The 18,582-nt window shown below is 40.2% G+C and overlaps 1 protein-coding gene across 1 annotated transcript in view; it reads right to left on the reverse strand.

Annotated features, from left to right (window-relative positions):
• Positions 1 to 18,582, reverse strand: part of celf2 (cugbp, Elav-like family member 2) — a 230,866-nt gene that overhangs the window by 66,051 nt on the left and 146,233 nt on the right. The window contains exon 4 of the mRNA XM_062443372.1: positions 6,641 to 6,723. Within this exon, the coding sequence (XP_062299356.1) occupies positions 6,641 to 6,723 (83 nt within the window). The remainder of the gene's footprint in view (positions 1 to 6,640; positions 6,724 to 18,582) is intronic.

An 18,582-nucleotide genomic window follows, 5' to 3' on the forward strand; every position in this document is an offset into this window, starting at 1 on the left:
CTCTCTCGGCGGGCGTCGAGGGTGGTGAGCAGGGTGGAAAGGGGAGAAGGAGGGAGGGAGGGAGGGAGACGCTGGGCATTTAGACATCTGTCAGCCACTAATGAAAGAGTTCAATTTAGTGGAAAATCTCAAACAACCTTGTCTGACAGGCGGGCTGACAGGCTTTAACTCGCTGCGTGTGTGTTGCGGTGTGTGTGTGTGTGTGTCTCAGAGTGTGTGTGTTGCGTTAGCATGGAGGGTGGGCGGGTTTCCAAGTGGATCAGGAGGGAGAAATTAAAAAAAATAAAAGGTAAAAGTGGAAAAAATGTAATGTAATAAACTGCAGGCATTTGCTTTGTTGCACTTGTGTGTGTGTGTGTGTGTGTGTGTGTGTGTGTGTGTGTTTTAAGTGTGTGTGTTGAAGAGTCACGCAGGGGGAGTAGATCAGTCTGTGCAGCAGGGGTCGGGTCTTATGGCTTTAAATCACTCCAGGGGTGCAGGGCATGTTTTCTGACGATAGATGGGTTATAGCAGGGGTTTTGTGTGTTATGTGTGTTATGTGTGTGTGTGTGGTGCTATTAAGACGTGGAGAGAACACACGGCTCTCCAGGCAACACACACACACACACACACACACACACTAACACACACTTTGTCTCCACTCCCCCAGAGCTTCATTAGCGGGTCATTAGAAACAACTTCAGTGAGAGCTGCTGTTCTTTCAGAAACACTTTTGCTTACCCATCTTCAATGAAATTGTTCAGAGTTGTAACACTGTGTGTGTGTCTGTGTGTGTGTTTGTTTGTGTGTGTGGATGTCAAACAATGTCAAACGTAGGACTAATTATTTGTATTTTTCTTAATTGATTCATGTGTTGAACTACCCATTACTGCAGCGGCAAAGTCAAACTGAACACAGCTACTCCGACTGTGGAAGCAATCAGGTGTTTGGACTCTTCTGACAGACGGATCTAACCTGGATGTGGATGTTAATGTTAAAACTTTAAAGTCTTTTTTTCCATCATTGGAGCCAGTTAACATACAAGGATAATGTTTTTTTAGATGGAGAATCATGTAGATAAGCTAAAACTGGGTAAAAATATTTAAGATAAAGAAGTCAAACTTTACAAAGAAATTCAAAGCTTTCTGTCCTGACTGTCATTACAGAGGATAAATACTTAAAGGGGACATATAAAGCTTTTTGTGAGAGCCAAAACTTGAATGAATAACCTGCTTTTTGTAATGTAAATCATGCCAGTAGAGCTAGCTATTGCTAGAGATATGAGAGATGCCAGAAAATGAATGCAAACCTGGAAATATGGAGCATCTGTCCCTTTTGAATAATGGGAATTACAACTAGACAATATAAAATTGAACAGGGAAAGGAAATCTCAGTAGTGCACAAAGATGTTTAGATCTATATTACCTCTCATTGTTGTTTCAGTACCATTTTAGTGACTAGTAGGGGTGTGACAATGTCCACCTGTGATATATTATCGATACGCTAGCGCCAAGTATCAATACATCCTTTTAAATATAAGACTGCCTAGATCTGATTCAGCTACTTTGACTTACAGTACCACTACCATTGTGCCGCTACCTTCTACCTTCCTTGACTGTTGACGGTCAGATGAACGGCAATTATAGGTGACACACGAAGAAGAAGAAACGCAAGCGAAATGACCAGCTTTGACATTCACTATAGAAGCATCGTCAAAATGCTCTGGAGATGCTCTGTAGGGGGAATGTCAGTACATCACTGCTGCTGCTGTTTATCATGTTAGCATTTAGCCTGCCGTCATCACTCATCAGACCTGAATATCTTGTTAAGCTCGGCTAGTTATCTGCTGGTCATGTGTTGTGTTTGCTGCCACAGAAAAGGAATAAATCTTTGGGTTGCTAGCAATCCTGTATATCATTTATCAAGAATATCATGATAATACTGTATTGTGAGTTCATCTATGATTCCAAACCACAGTGACTATATTTCATACAGTATCTCCTGGATGGTTTTTTTGCAAAAGCTGGACAAAAAGTGGTAAAACATTGATAACCAGTTCTTGTGCTGGTTAACAATTGAAACGCCACCACAGAGATGATGGTTTCTTTACTTTTACCTTTTTGTTTACTATCGAGAGCTTTTCCTATAGCTCCTCGTCTCAACATGATATTGTTTACTGCTGATCGGTGTGCTCTCGATGGGAAGGAAAAAGGAAAAACAACAACTTGGGGGTGTTTGGGAACCAAGCAGAAAGCAACAAGCCTCAGTAATACAACATCCAGTTTCTGCTCTGACCCGTGCAGGCTGTGAAAACATTACTTCATCACTGACATATATGACGGACAGGTTTGGAGCTGACATAAAGATACACTTCCTGCATGCATAACATCACATATGCATACATTTGGTATACGTGTGCTGTCAGATTGACAAATCTTTAGGAGAGATGGGTGAAGTGGGAGAGATGTGGAGAGGCAGGGAGCTGACAGAGAAGCAACCAGCAGTGCCTCCTTTTGTTGTTGTTGTTTTTTTTCTCTGGCGTGTCACCCAAAGAGAAAAGCCTGAGCCTCAATCTTTTCGCTCTCGACAACGCCGTCATCTCTATGAGAGCCTTATGGGGAGAGATTCATCACATAAAAACCAAAGACCCCTCCGCTTAATTCCCTCCTAAAAAAATGGCAGCTGTTCAACCGTTTGTGCCCTAAACCAACATGGCTGCCGTTCAACGCTGCCAATACCAGTGCCCTTTTTCTACTATTTGGCCCTCGTCCAGCTTTTCACTCTGATTGCATCTATCCCTGTTAGGGCCTTGGGTTTGGAAGGAGAGATAGAGCGAGGGAGGGGAAGAGTGCCAATACAAACATTGTTCCGCTGGCTTTTACAAGCCATGAGAGTGGGGAAGTTAATAAGCAGGTATTGGTTTTTAACTGCGGCCCGTTTATTGCTTTGCCCTCGAGCGTGCTGGAGTGCTCCACTCCACCTTTTTTCTGTCCATCTGCCCATCACCTCTGCTAACCTCTCTCTCAATTCCTCCCTCTCTCCGCTCTCCTTTTTTGTCTTGACTCGCCTTGTTCAGCAATTAATTCACTGTGTTGTTTTTTTCCCCCGTCTCTCGCTCGCTCCTTCTCCTCACCTTTTTATGCCCTTTTTTTATTTCAAGCTGAAGTTTAAAAGCCGTCTTTAAAAATTATGAACAAAACCTGCACACGCCACTTAATGATCTATCATTACACCGCTATTGATTCAGTGTTTTAAGTGTGTCTGCCTGTATTTTAGGTTTAGACAGTATTTATCTGTCAATACTGCACTTTTATTAAAAAATCGAATGTCAGCCAGTCAGCGTTATCCGACTCTCACATGATGAATATGATGGAGGTTTAATTACATACATATTGTTCTTTTTGATCAATATCGTCTGGGTTTCAATGGACAGTTTAAATTTTCCGTGCTCTCGGAAGCTTTTCTCCACTGGAAAGAACAAATTTGAGTATTTGTGGAGGCTTTAAACTCCCGGTAAAACATTAATCTCACAGCTGGAATCTGCTGAACCCTCTGATTTGTGGAGGTTGTTCATCACCTGCTCGAGAGAAAGATCTGCAAACATTACTCTGGTGAAAAACTACTTTAAACTCGTCATGTTTATTGGGAATTAATGATCTAATCTTTATTTAGATTTAGAGTTCACAATCTGTTTTAATGCTCTCGAAAGAGGGAGTAGACTGCCAAGAAGATGCTTAGAAACACACACAAAAAAAGTAAATGCAGAGCTCTTTAATGCAACAAGGCATTTACAACATTAAAAGGAGTTTTTGACCACTAGAGGCTCTATGGAGCAATGTTTATTATTAGCAGTCCTGATTTTATTTGGATTGACATGCATGTTAAAACCAGATGATTAATACAATGTGTTTTAGTGAGGAACGCTGAAGGAATGCATGTTTATTAATTGAGAAAATAGCATTTAAACAAGCTAATATTTTATGAGGATTGACATGCATGTTAAGCCCAGAGGGTTACTTTTAAGTATCATTAAGTATTTGATCTTTATCAATGAAACCAAATGTGATTTTAATTAGTGTAATTTTCATTTAGTGTTTTTTTTTTCTTTCTTTTTTTTTGTTTTGTTAGACATCCATTATGAAACACATGATAACCAGTTTCATCTTAATGTAGCATTAAGTTGATATGCTTATTTATAAAAAAGAGAAAATAGCATTCATAGTTAAAATCTTATCTTGTTTCTGGTTGATGGTTAAAGGAAACTCTGCCTGCTTGACTCTGACGCCCTTTCCAGCAACCACAATCCAAATTTACCGGTACCTGACTTCAAAAAGCCGAAACCATAACAACCAGAGACGCTGCAGGATAGAGAAGCTAGAGAGGAGGAGGAGGAGGAGGGAGGAGGGATGTCCAGACATAAAGGTGGTGGGGAGGCTGGGAGTTATGGTGTAGAAGAAGGCGATTTCATGTTCCTATAATCCTGAAACTGCTGCAGTTTGTGTCCTCCCCAGGGCTGTTTCACACCTCCGACAAGGGATAAGAGGCTAAATCTCCCAGCGCAGGAAAACAGACCAAATTTAACATACTTATTCCATGAGCAGTCAACACGGCCACTACTGTGCGCAACAACAAGCTTGACTCAGAATCAGAAGCCCGAGCACAAATCCTGCGTATAGCTCTTGTGGGATTCGCAGTATCCACCCTGTCCTGCCCAGGAGGGCTATTCGCTGATCCAACTGACAGAAGCGAGCGAGTACAGGCGCTCAACTGATGAGATTCCAGTTAGCCGGTGCAGCCAAGGAGAGAGGCGGGAAAGCAGCCAATAGCCCGAGCAGAAGGGATCTGGGGGCCTCTAAATATCCACCCAGGGCTAAAAAAGAGCGGGAGTGCGAGCAAGCTTCGGCCCACTTCCTCTATCGGTCTCCTGGGTTACAGGAAGGAACAATAATAGAGAACGGAGCAGATAGCGTGAAAGAAAGGCAATGCCACAGCATGGACACACTCTTTTAAAGTAAGGTTATACATGACTGTATGGAAAATAGATGCAAAGAAGCACTCAAACACAGATTTCTTGCACAGTACAGGCAGAAGGATTGCACGTGCACGCCACAAGCGCGATGGTTTTATGATACACATTTTAGTTACACATTGCAAAAGGTGGCAAAGCAAATGATTGATTGATTTTAATGTATTATTGTGTGTAAAGAGGCACCATAAGAGCACCAAAACATCTCTGGTGTTTGAACAGACTTAAAATTAAATAATTCTTAACTCATCATTAAAAAGGACAATACAGAAGAAGATGTGATTCATTTTCAACTTCTCCAAGTTCACATAATTCACATCCTCTTGAATATTTTTAAATTTTGCCAACTTCAAAGTTCAAGGGAAGGCTTCCTGTTATCAGCTTTGCTCCTAAGTTTGTAAAGTTTGCAGTAATTTAGGATTCAGGGCCATAACTATGCTTGATTTGAATATATGTTAGTAATTTGGGCTTTAACACAATATCATTTAACTATTTTGCCTCAAATACAGCAAGTAGCTTTGTTCTTATTGTGGGTATACAACATGATAAATTATTACTATACGTATATTGTAACCCAACTTCTTTAAAAATAGGGTAACCTTCTTATTGAGCCTGTTTTCTGACATATTAAGTAAACGATTCCACAATCTGATAATTTCACATTTTGGCCTTATTGATCCAGGAAGCCGACCCATATCACCATGAACAGCCAAATGTGTGGTGGTTTGATGTAGAAGACAACAGAATGAGAATAGAGAATTTAAAAAAAAAGAGAAAAGATTCATTTGCTTTCTAAAGATTGAGCACAATTTGAGCTTAATCTTACTCTTTTTACATTTAAAACATGAAGTATTTGGTTAGTCAGGCTTGGCGATATTGCTTAATAGAGTATTACAATATTAATACAAATGGATTTCTGCCGCTGATATATTTTACAATACGGCCAATGTGTGCACTCTTCATGTGCACATAAAGTATGTGTTAATTTTCTGTGACAGATTACTAGATTTTGCAAAAGAAACACTGTATAATCATGATCATGGTGCCATTATTTCCTGTTCCTGCTACTTTAGCGTCTACTTTTTAATGCTTTCTTTCTATGCTACTAGCTTGATTACCTGATGTCAATAAAACTTGCACTTGCATCAGATATACATGACGTCCCACTCTCTATGTACCAACAGCTGGTGGCATTAAGAGGTAGCGGGGAGGTTGCAAGAAAAGGATGTTTTAAAATGAGGAAAAGAAGAATGTGGATTTGTGTCTGATACCTTTAATTATACCTACAATATAGCTGGTGTAAAGACATGTTCAAGAACTCCACCTTTTAACATTTGCTTCTCCCACTTATCAAACTCAGTTGCTTGCACTTTCACAAACTAACGCTGACAGGCTGTTGCTCACCTTCTCACACTTTCATTCTCTCTCTCTTTCCTCTCCACACACACACACACACACACACAAACACACACACACACACACACACACACACACACACACACACACACACACACACACACACACACACACACACACACAGACAGGCAGGTTGGGGAGGGGCCGCCTCAGGGTGCTGCTGTAAGTGTGTGATTAGAGGAGAAAGTAGGCAGAGGAGAATCGAAGGCACACACTCACCCCTGTTAAGGTCTTTATGTTATGCAGTGCATTCTGGGCTTCAAGGGCAGCTTTCCTTGTGTAAAACGTGACAAAACAGCAGCCTGGGGAGAGAGAGAAAGAGAGAGAGAGACAGAGAGAAGGGATGAGCATTAGGAGCAACAAAGAGCACTTTCTCTATTCATCTGCTTGGCATCACCTGTCGACACTGGCAGACGCTGAGTGAATGTTAAGGACGAAACATCCTAGCGGAGAGGATGAGAACGCTTTTGGATTCGTTTCAACGCTGATGACTTCAGCCTCGAGGAACTGACGCACACACACACACACAAACAATACAATCCTTGAGTAATCTGTGAACAGTTGCTTACTCGATCGCTCACTAAAGAAAGGATTTACTAGTTTATTTATTGTTCACGCTCACTCATTCATCCATACACTCCTTCACTTCCACATGAGGCAATTCATCCTTTCACTATTTCACAGGCTTGCCTCGCCAGTAAGCACCCATTGTGTGATTTGGGGGTCAAATAAGACAACATTTGGTTGAAAAGTGAAAGTAGGTTACATATAAATGACTTGAACAGCTTTTTAAATGATTATATTTTAGTGTGTAGTTAGTATTTGAAGTTGTGTATGTAAAAGCTAGCCTGGTTTTAGATGTTTTCCTCATTTATGGCTGTTATCCTGATTGATTAGAGGAACAGAAAACCTTAACATGAACACGACAGGACTCAAGGAAGAATATTTTTGTGTTTTTTTCCCTAAAACTCTTGATTTTTCCCAAGTGGGATTCGACAGACTCTCGTAAATCACTCGTTACAGCCTGATGAATGAGTAGGTGCACGTTTGTAAGAGGATAAAGCAAGAATTTCACACTGCAGATCAAGTCCTATTTGCAGAAATCAACAATGTAGAGCAGCATTGTCCTGTGGCAGAAATATAGAGGGAATGCTTTGAGGTGAAGTTAGATGCCAAAAAAAACCAACATCTTTCTGAAGGAAAGCGGACTGTGATGGGAGGCGGTCAAGAGATTCGACAGTCACAGACATGTTAGAGGAGAGAATATTATAGCCTACAGTGGGTGGCGTTACACTGTCAGCTGCAATATAAGATTATATAAGACAGAGACCTGCAGTTAGACACATAGGCAGTTGTCAGAATGAGAGAAGTGACGCACTGAAATGTACTTAAGGCTGGACGATATGGAGAAAAAAATCAAATATCACAATATTTATGACCAAATATCTCAATATCGATATTGCAGCAATATCGTAGGGATGACTATTGGTGCTTTCACACAACATTTACACAATAGGATTTTTTGATAAAGATGGATATAATGAACACTCATGCCATATCATGATAATACAATATTCAATATTCACAAACTAAGATATCTATCTCTTTCTCTATAATATTGATATACTGTCCAGCACTACATGTTCTGTATAAGTTGCCATGCCAACATATGCCAATAAAAAATCTTTAAATCTCCAAAACCTCTCAGCCATATTTGATTTTAATTGATTTTGGTTCCATTTTTTTAAAACTCCAAATTCGATCAGATAAAGATATTATAACTCCAAGTTAATTAAGTTTTCCCCTGGTGAAGAAATAAAGAGATCTGTTCAGGACACGTATGGCACTCGTAAATTCTGTTCACGCCTCAGAGAAAATTACGAAGTATGAGAAAAAATTCATGAATGCCACAAATTTTCTTAAATTACTCGTACATGGCTCTTAAGAATGAATCTGTTGGATCCAATGTCAGACAAAGTCACAATTTATCTAATTTAGCTCAGGTTTAACGTTGACATCCCAACGTCTTTCCACCTGCAAATCATCATGTCACAGCTGAGTAAGTTGCCAACTCACTCAGTCACTCTCTCACCCAAATGAATGTGCATAGACAAACACAGTGAAGAAAGTAGAGGGAGGGGAAAAAAAGGGAAGAGAGGGATTCTGCCTTTTTATTAATCTGTGTGTAATCCCTGCAGAGTGAGGCTGAAACGCTGCAGTTGAGGGCCATTCTCTTGTCAGCACACAAACCTGCACAGTCAGGCAAAAAAAAAAAAAAAACCAGCAGGAGGACATTTAGGCCAGACACAGAGGTGTGACTCCTCTGCTTTCCACATATAAACAGCAGCTGGTGTTTGATTTATGTCAAACATTGGGGTTGGGAAGAGCATTTCTCAATAAGGATTCCTGTCTGTGTTTGGCCCTCTTCACACTGTTATCTAACAGCCAGCAGGGAACTTTAAAAGCAAGGCTGAAGAGGAGAGAAAGGATAAAGACACACAGAGAGTCGACAAAAAAATATGGAGGGTTGCACTTGATGGTGAGAGTTAGTCAGCTGGAAGAACAAATTTGAAGCCCTGAAATTTGTGATGCATCACCAGAAACTAAACCATCATTTAACTCTGATTCTGCAGAAGCCAAAAATGTGCACAGAAATTTTTGAACATTGTGTGTAAGTGACAGAGTCTTACCAGATATTTTAGGTCAATACCAGCAGCAATATTTGGGAATTTAAAATGTTGCCACCAACGCCAAAATCACTTTATTTTACTTTTGTTGTGCTGCTGAAATTGAAAAAAAAAAAAAGATGATGAAGGTCACTTAAATTTGGTTATTAAAGTGATGTGACTCTGCCTTTAAGCCAACGTGAAAGAGAAGTCCTTCAAATGCTTCGAAAGTCAAAAAACATCTACAGATCAGTTACAACTGGACCGATTTCATCTGCTAAGGAATCTGATATGATGAGTGAACGCTTTGCCAGCTGCCATATCCAAGATTTCCAAGAATAAACTTTATGCCACTACCCTCAAACACATCTTTGACATATACGCTGATACTAATATATCCACTATAAGCCATGTTGGGAATTAAAATGAACTGGTGGAGGCTGATAGGAAGGCTGGACCACACGTGCTACGCTCTCCTGATACACAAAAAAGACTCAAATGACTCAAACTAGAGTGGTTCTTCTCTCCTGTAAGTGTATTATTTTCTATGTCATGCAAAATTAAAAGTGTAATAGGCATTTTAACCCATTGTTTGGTCCATTTCATCAGTGAGAGGTAGCTTAACCCTTTGTAGGTCTGCTCAACCGCTTGGTATAAGTCACTTTGTGTCATGATATCTTCTCAAAACCAAAATCTATTTAACCCATTTAACTTTTTGGGCAATCTTTACCACTTGTATGAGGTAAGTAATGCACAGACATACCATCAGATTGTGTTATAGTTGCTATAGATAAAGTACAGGTTGTGCTAGTGTATAAACGAAGAATAACACAAATCACTGCTGACATCAGAGATCCTGCTGGAGACATTTTTGAAGTTGAGTTTCATTTTTTCATCTTGTACACAAACAGAATGAGTCTCTAACATGTTTTAAACAAATGAGAGACAAAAAACAAATCCATGTTTTATATTGTCATGGCCTCAAAAAGGTAGGAAAAGCAAAAATATATATATTTTTAAATAGCACTTTCTCGGTGTGACCTACAAATGGTTATAACTTTTAGCAACAAACAACTTTAGCAACTACTGCTTGTAGCAAGAACCTGTGTGCACTTTAATACACTTTGTGCATCTAAACTGGTGATTTAAATGCTGACTAGCACTATGTTTGAGTTATCCAGTAATGGGATTTTAATGGACACCTGCCAAGTAATCACAAGCCAGTATTTTCTGGTTTGGCTTTCACTGTTTGAATGCTGAAAAAAACAATCAGGCACATCTTGCATTTGCCTCACACAATCAGACTGAGCTGAATTGGTTAACAGGGTTAATACACTCGAGCCTACTGTACGCCAGCCACAGGTGAGCCACAAGTGTGAGCAGATATTTTTTCTTTTTAGCTTCCATGTCTTCCTTTCAGTTGCTGCAGGTTCATATGTTTGGACCTTCTGCCTCCATCTTTGCTCATCTGTTAATTTTTGCTGGTGTATTTATTTGTCCAGAGATGAGCCGAGTGTGCCATTGTTTACATCTGCTTTGTTTGTTCTCCCCATTGTGTTCACGACACAAATCAACTCAGCGTGAATTAGGCGGGCTGGTTGTGGTTTTGTTGCCCATATCGCAGACATCAGCCCCTATGACACTTGCCCTGCAGTGCATCTTAGTGAAATCCAACAGTGAGCATCTGGAGCAGGTTTAGCATCCGAATCCCAGAGTCCCTTTGATGAGGCTGGGAGCGTAATGGATCTGAATTTCTGTGGTGTCCTCTGGGTGCCAGGGCTATTGAATAGTTGGCCCTTAGCCTAGCGTCAGCAACGTGATTGGTGTTGTGATTCAGATGGTGCAGTGACTGTGAGTCTGTTTTTTAACAGGGATATCTCTCAGCTTAGTGTTTTCTTCTACGACCCCCCAGTGTGAGAAGCAGCTTGGGGGTGTCACTTCATTAAAACCTAAAACCACCGCTTCTACAATCAGTGTTATTTTGCCATCAAAAGTTTTAAACCAGTTCTCTATTCCACGTAGGTAACCAAACTGATATAGCAGGCAACACACACTTAGTGATACATTTGTGGCTTCAAGATAATGTAGATCTCCAGCAGCTCTCAATTATCAGAATAAAATCTTCACTAGCTGAGGATAAGGTTGAGGAAGAGGTACTCGAATCCTTCAAGAAGTAGTAAAATTACTAAGGTAAAATTCACCACTAAAAGTTAAATACCAAACAAATTTGCATATATGTGATTTTTAAATATAAACAAAAAGTGAAGCACTTATTGTGAAGAATGGTCAAATCTTGGAAAGTGCTTAGAAAATGAAATTCAATATTTGAAATGATCATTTGTATCATATTTGATTTCTTTTTACTTAAGAGTGGAACATTTACAAGCATCTCTACAGGTTAATAAAATTTGTCAAACGTCTTTCTATTTCTACAACTCTTCTACAATTCAAGAAGGCCTTTGGAGTCCTTTTTTTTAACTTGACACCAGTGAAATAGTGATATTTTAAAGGTAATTGTAAAATCTTGATCTGAAGATGAACTGGTGACTTCAACTCTCTGAGTCATCTAGTGGAGTAAAAAGGTACAATCGTGCCCTCTGACACGTTGGATAAAATGTGGAAAAAAGTGGAAAATCAAAAATATAACAAAGACAGAAATGATTAAATATAATAATTGAAGTAGTAGTGCTTCAAAACTAGACTTAAAGACCACTTAATCTGGTTAAACATCGGCATCATGAACAAAATAGACATATTTCAAAGGCATGGCAGTGGAAAGGATACAAATCAAGTTGTAAGAGATTTTAAAGGGCCTCTGAATGTCTATTAATAATATAATATGATAAAATAAAAATCATTTTTGGAGGGGTAGAAGTTAACGTCATAAATCCTGTGTACTTTTTAGTTTCAGTACCAATGGATGCTACTACAAGACATGAAGCACAGGCTCTACACAAGGAAATGTGCAAGCTTGAAGCAGCATTTCTGTGTAGCATGTGGAATACAACTTTATCAAGATTTCACAGGGTTGAATATTGCACTACAAGCAACTGAAATTGACCTGTGTAATGCAGCAGACCTTGTCCTGTCACTGAGAGATTATGTGTCAGGTTCTCGCTGTCAATTTGACACTTTTTGAAGAAGCCGCAAAGAACACGTCTCCGACAGTTTGTCAGTTCTATAACGCGGACACACACACTCACACACAACTGGCGGCGAAGACGAAAGCGGCTGTCTGGATCCGCAGAACCAGAGTGTGAACTGTCAGGACGTGCCAAGTTTTTTGCATCGGTGTTCACACTTGTAATTGACAGTCTGTTGGCGGAGCTGGACAGAAGATACAGCTCATATCAAGATGTTCAGAAGTGGTTTGGCGTTTTTTTTTAACACCTCTGCTAAAGAGATCCACGCTAAGGCTGCAGGAGAAATCTTCCACAGACTTTTTTTGGGGGGAAGCTTTGTTGAATAAGCTGTTTAGTTTGGGGGAGTTTAGGTGCAACTAGGAGACAAATACATCTGTCATTCAACTGCTCATATTTCTACAAAGACTAAATTTACAGCTTCTGTCCCATAATGTTGACATCGCCTTACGTAGATTCCTAACAATGCCAGTGGAGAACGATCATTCTCTAACACTCGGATTGGTCAAGACTAGATTGTGCTCAACAATCCATCAGAAGTGACTGAGCCATCTGACGCTAATGCCCACTGAGAGTGACATTCTTAAGGCACTTAACTTCAAGGACTTTTTTTTGCTGCCAAGAAAAACCAAGCGTACACACTTCTAAGGGTAAGTCAGTGTTTCAATTTGAAAGCTTATTATTACGGTGCAGAATGCTTTGCTGATTGTGTTTGTATAGTTTGTATAAATGAAGAGATTCATGTAGCGTACATGTGTTGTGGTGACGCGTGGCTTAGCAGTATCACTATGTGGCAGAGGTAAATCGATTCGTTGTGGCGATGAATATGTGGTTGAGGGGAGCAGAAGGGCCGACGGGCTTAGCAAAAAGCCTAGGGGCCCTGTGACAGAATTAAATCTCCCCTGATCATACCTGCCGCTGCATATGCTAGTTGCACTCCATTTAATCCGGTTACCCCCTCCTTTACCGCTATGAAACAACAGCGTGCCGCCGCGGCCAAATGGAGTGCAGCCAATGAGAACCATAACGGGGGTAAGTTATCCTGCTACAAAATGCACAGTAAAAATGAAGAGAGTGAGAATGATATTATAATCAAGTAAAGCGGACACATGACCACACTGTCCTGAGAAGGAGTTTAATCAGCCATAATAAGTGAAAACACCTGTGTTGGCTTTGAAGGAACGATCTATAAAAGGTTCAATGACGACGCAAATTGATTGTGTTGTGTTTTAATACACAACTGCAACAATAACCATAAGCTGTTCATTAATTTAAAAAGGCTTAGTTGTTTTATAGTATTGCTGTAATTAACACACTGATGATTAAACAGGCCAATTAGCTCATTATTGATCCATTAAGGGTCAATGATGGGGTTTTTTGTGTCCATGTGGTTTAGTCAAATTTAAAGGGGTTAAAATGTGAAAATAAATGTATGAATAACTTGCAAACATTTTATTTGTTTGTGTATCCAGCATAAAAATGTCTGCTTTTAATCCACTTTGAGAGACTATATTAGAGGATTATGGCAAAAAATGTCTAAGTGGTGTAACCATAAAAACTTTGTACCAAATATTTCAACTTGCTTAATAACGCTAAATTCTCAATAAAACACCATATCAACTAGTTTGGCATGATCTTATATTATAAGTTTTTATATTAAATAAAGGTAATGGAATACAATTGTTCTAAATATTACATTTAATCTGGGGAATCATGGAGATCAGGAACCATTTCAAGTGATTATTTAAATACTTATATAAATATGTGGTCTTAAAAATGACAGATCAGCCCTTGGGTTTGCTGACTTGACTCCACCTGAGTAAAGCAGGTTAGTGAAGCATCATGATTTCCATGTCAGTCACGTTAACTTTCAACTGTGTTCATTACACTCTTGAATGCTGTGTGTGTACAATGGGGAGTTTTTCAGCATTGACTCAGTATTGTACATTATAATTCCAATTGCACCTGTGTTCAAGCTTTGGCCCCTTGTGTGTGCGATTAGCAATTCCAATAGCACTGTATGAGGGTTAGCTGATAGGAGCACGTAGTGAATTATGATTCCGGTGGCATTCATTTTTGCGTGTGTATATGGGAGGGTTATAGCTTTTAATGTTAGCATTAGCTATTCTGATGGCATATAGGCTAATGTGGAGGGGAGGGTTGGCTGTTAGCGCTGTGTTAGCCACTGTGTGTTGTGATTCCCGTGGTGTAGCCGGGGCCTGGGAGCCATGCAGCGTGTGGCGGATCGTCCCAGGTGGTGGGCTGTCAAGATGAGGATCAAAGAGCAGAGGAGACACACACACACACACACACACACACACACACACACACACATACACGCTTACACACACAGTTTCCCTGCAGTATTCCAGTTCCACCTGTTTAAGAGTCAACACACTTGCAGCTCACACACACACAAAGCTGCAGAAAGCCAATGAGAGTGCACATACTGTATTTTAAAAAATGTTTTGAGCGTATACCTGCGTGTGTGCTTTTTTATTTACATGGAAACATACGCATACCAGCAACAACCTTGAAAAAGTGGGGAAAAAACCAACGTTCTGCACACGAGCATTTCCATCTATTTGCGTGCATGTGTGTGTGTGTCTTTTTTCTTGCAGCACAAACATTTACCTGAAGGCCGAGAGGTCTCAGAGTGGGGAGTTACACTCTGCTTGTGCTGTTGAAGAGGGACACTCAAAAGCACACACCAGAGACGTGCATGCACAAACGTTGGGAGTGAAGGGAAGAAATCTATTAGATGCTGATGTGTGTGTGTGTATGTGTGTAACGGAAAGAGTGCAAGAGTTGGACTGAAGGAGATGACGTGGAAAAGAAGAGCCGCATGTTTGTAAGACAAAAAATGAAAAAAAAAGGAGGAGAAGAAGAGCAGATGTGAGTTGAATAGAGAGTAGAGGTGGGAGATGCCTGTTCATAAATGCTTCATGGCTACTGAAGGGGGCCTTTGACTGAGTGAAAACCGCGGCCTCTCGCCTCTGTCAACACATCAAACCCCCTCCAACAACAGGTCAACCCTGACTCAAGACAGTTACGCTGCAGAGGAGCAGATGGGGGCAGATCGGGCATGTTTAAGGAGGTGATTTCAGGCTCCTTTTGAGTCAATATCGCCCTTTTATAACCTTAAAAATCAAGCCGGGGTGCTTGGATTTGGGTACAAAAACATTAACAACCTGCCATGAAATTTGACTTTCTCTGTACAGTTAATAACAATAATACTCATTAAATTTCTTTGCACCAATTTATTTAAATCTGCCCTGTCACAGAATAGGTGGGTGGGTCATCGAGGCTTAAGCAGCAACTAATCTACTTAAAAGACTTTCATTAGTCCAGGTTTCAGCGCAGAGCGTCCCGTGTTTAGTGTTTCCGTGGTTCCCTCTTCTCAAAGGAGACACTATTCCTCTTGTTCTTCTTATTTTATTTTAGCCTGAAATTGGGTTAATATGAAACTATGAGCAGTGACGTCTGAAACCCCACAGGTGCAAGCTCAGCATTAATCCAAATAAGAAGAGACAAAAAACACAAAAAACTTCTATATAAGCTGTTGATGAGGACAGAAGTGCCCAAAAAGTGCTGCAATGGTTGCGATAAGGTGAAAAAAAAACCTTTATTGAAAAAAGAGGCAATGTATGCTGTGGATATTGAAGAAAAGTAATAATCATATAAATAAGAAGACAACTGGTCTTATTTCAGAGGATTTGTCAGGTGATGATGAAATTCTGATTGTTTATGGACAGTTTTATAACAATAATTATTAGGTGCTGGACTGAGAGAACAGAGTGCTTCAATATTTAATGTTACACAATATTACACCCTGTTTTTTTATGCTCCTTTTATTCTTCTTTTGCCAATTTGTAAAACATAAATCTAGATTATTCTTGCATCTACCAAACTGAGTTATTAGACTAATTCTTAAATGGCCTGAGGCAGAAAAAATTTCCAGTAATTCATGATTAAAAAAAGAGAAACAATCTAAATCCTTTAGTGTTGCTTAGCCTTTTTTGTGCTTTTTCCTTCCTGGTAATCATCTGAAGCTCCTGAGATATATCTTGAGGGGATTGTGACATCCAGGTTGCTCTCTGCAAAGCCAAAAATCTTGGCGGTTAAACCGGCAAGTGGAGGTGAGGTAGAGTGAAAGGACCAATGCCCTGCAGCCCAGAGCAGAATGGAAGTATGGTTTATTAAAAAGCTGAAAAAGAGCAGTGAGGGGGGGGGGGGGGGGGGGGTATCACAGAGCTTCACCCGAAGCCCTTCACACCTGAGGCTGGACCGCATCAGCTACAGTGACTCTCCCCCCCCTCCAAAATCACTCCTTTAGACCCCTGAGGCTCCACTCAACTGCTGACCCAGAGTGCTTCCAATTAATTACCTCAACATGTGGCGGCCCACTACAGTTTCATAATGAGCTGAAAATAATTTTTAAATTTCTTATGATAACATAAAAGAGCTCGAAAGTTGTGTTTTGCCACGTTGCTTCAGCGATGATTTTATTGTTGGGTTTGTCTGAAAGTGAGTTAAACGTATAACTCCACCTGTATATTCTCTTTAATATATAACATTCACCTTATTTGCACTGTAAATAACTTCATCTGCATAAAACCCATTATGTTATATAAAATTCATCTCATTTAGTCCCATGTGCTCATAGCTTTATGTACATTACTTCTCCACTTTATAGATATGACTTATAACTCCACCTGTATATAGAACTTTTTCTTTTTACTCTAATATATAACATTCACCTCATTTGCACTGTAAATAACTTAATCTGCATATATGAACATAACTTCTCATGTGTGTAGATATGACTTATAACCACCTTATTTTCCTGCATTTTTAAATTACTTTCATCTGCATATATGACTCATTTTCTCTTTGCACTTTACTGGTTTGCACTCGGTTTAGATGCAAAACTACATTTTGTCGTGATTGCACTTGTACGATGTGCAATGACAATAAAGTTGAATCTAATCTAATGTGATTTAATTAGTCGATTGATTTTCGACAAATTGTTTAATCATTGCAGCTCTAATTTGTGTCTTTCTGTTTTCAGCAGAAATAAGTAGCGAACACAAAACTATATCAGAAAATAGTTAATTATATATATATAGTTGATTGGATTTGCTGTGTCATCACTATTCATATCTATAAAACCAATGTGTTTATGATTAAACTGTTCATTGATTTATCCTCTTAATTTTGCTCTCAAAGTGCACCCGATCGATGCATTTAACTTTAAAATGTACGCATTTTCTTCTAGGGAAGCAAACCCCTGGATACCCCCTACAGGGTTTGAGGTCCACCCACCACATTCTCACAAAATCCTGCAGGAAACAGTGCCTGACCCACATGAACTACACTGTAGTGCAGTTACTGCTCACACAGGCCTCTGGGTGGCATGGGTTACATACTCCATTACTCTCTATTTCTTGCATCCTTCCCCACTTACAGTCCCCTCTTTGCTCTCTGTGCAGCTGTAAAAATGCCCCTTAATATGTATAATTTATGTGTGTCAAAAAGTCGCTGAGTGAAAGCAGGGACGCGAGGGACAGATTGTCAAATGGAAGAAAAGAAAAAAAGAGGGAGAGGATGTGTGGATGGCTTCAAACAATGCTGCATCACTGACGGGCATTTGGCTGATGTTCTAATCCTGTTAACGTAGGAATCGGTCCAGCTCACAGCACTTCACAAATATATACAATCCACTGGTTACTTTGGTGGAAAAGCACCAATGTCAACCCCCCCCTCTCTCCAAATCCTCCCTCCCTCTCTCGCTCGCTCGCTGCATAAAACAACAAGAGCACTTTCCGGAAATCAAAGCCGCTTTCTGGCCGACCCCGGAGTGCTCAGAGAGGAGAAGAAATTCCAGCTCTGCAACTTCGCTTATAACCAGGCAACTCTCACTGTCGCTGAGGCATGCGAAAGTATAAACATAGAGGGGGAGAAAAATAAAAAAAAGACACACACACACACATACACAGATGATATGAGAATCCACACACGCTCACAATCCCCCATTAAATTCCACCTGCAGCTGCTCTCTAATTGGGCCTGGGTAGCCTAAAAAAAAAAGCTAACGTCTAGTTAAAGCAATATAATTGGCCGCTCTGCTTTAGGAAAGAATGAAATAAATCAGTCCTCCGTCTCAGGTCGGCCCCGTCTCAACTGAATCCATTAGAGCAGATAATTGTCTTGGACAGCAAAGCGTTTGCTCGGCGTTGCCACAGCTGAGCGAGAGGATACAGTTGGCTTGCAGTTTCAAAGCCGATGTCTGCCATTGGACGGCTTCAGGTCCCTGGATGCGGCATCAGAGCGAGCAACCCAGGCGGAGGGGTGT

This window comes from Scomber scombrus, chromosome 22 (genome assembly GCF_963691925.1).
Source record: "Scomber scombrus chromosome 22, fScoSco1.1, whole genome shotgun sequence".
NCBI lineage: Eukaryota > Metazoa > Chordata > Actinopteri > Scombriformes > Scombridae > Scomber > Scomber scombrus.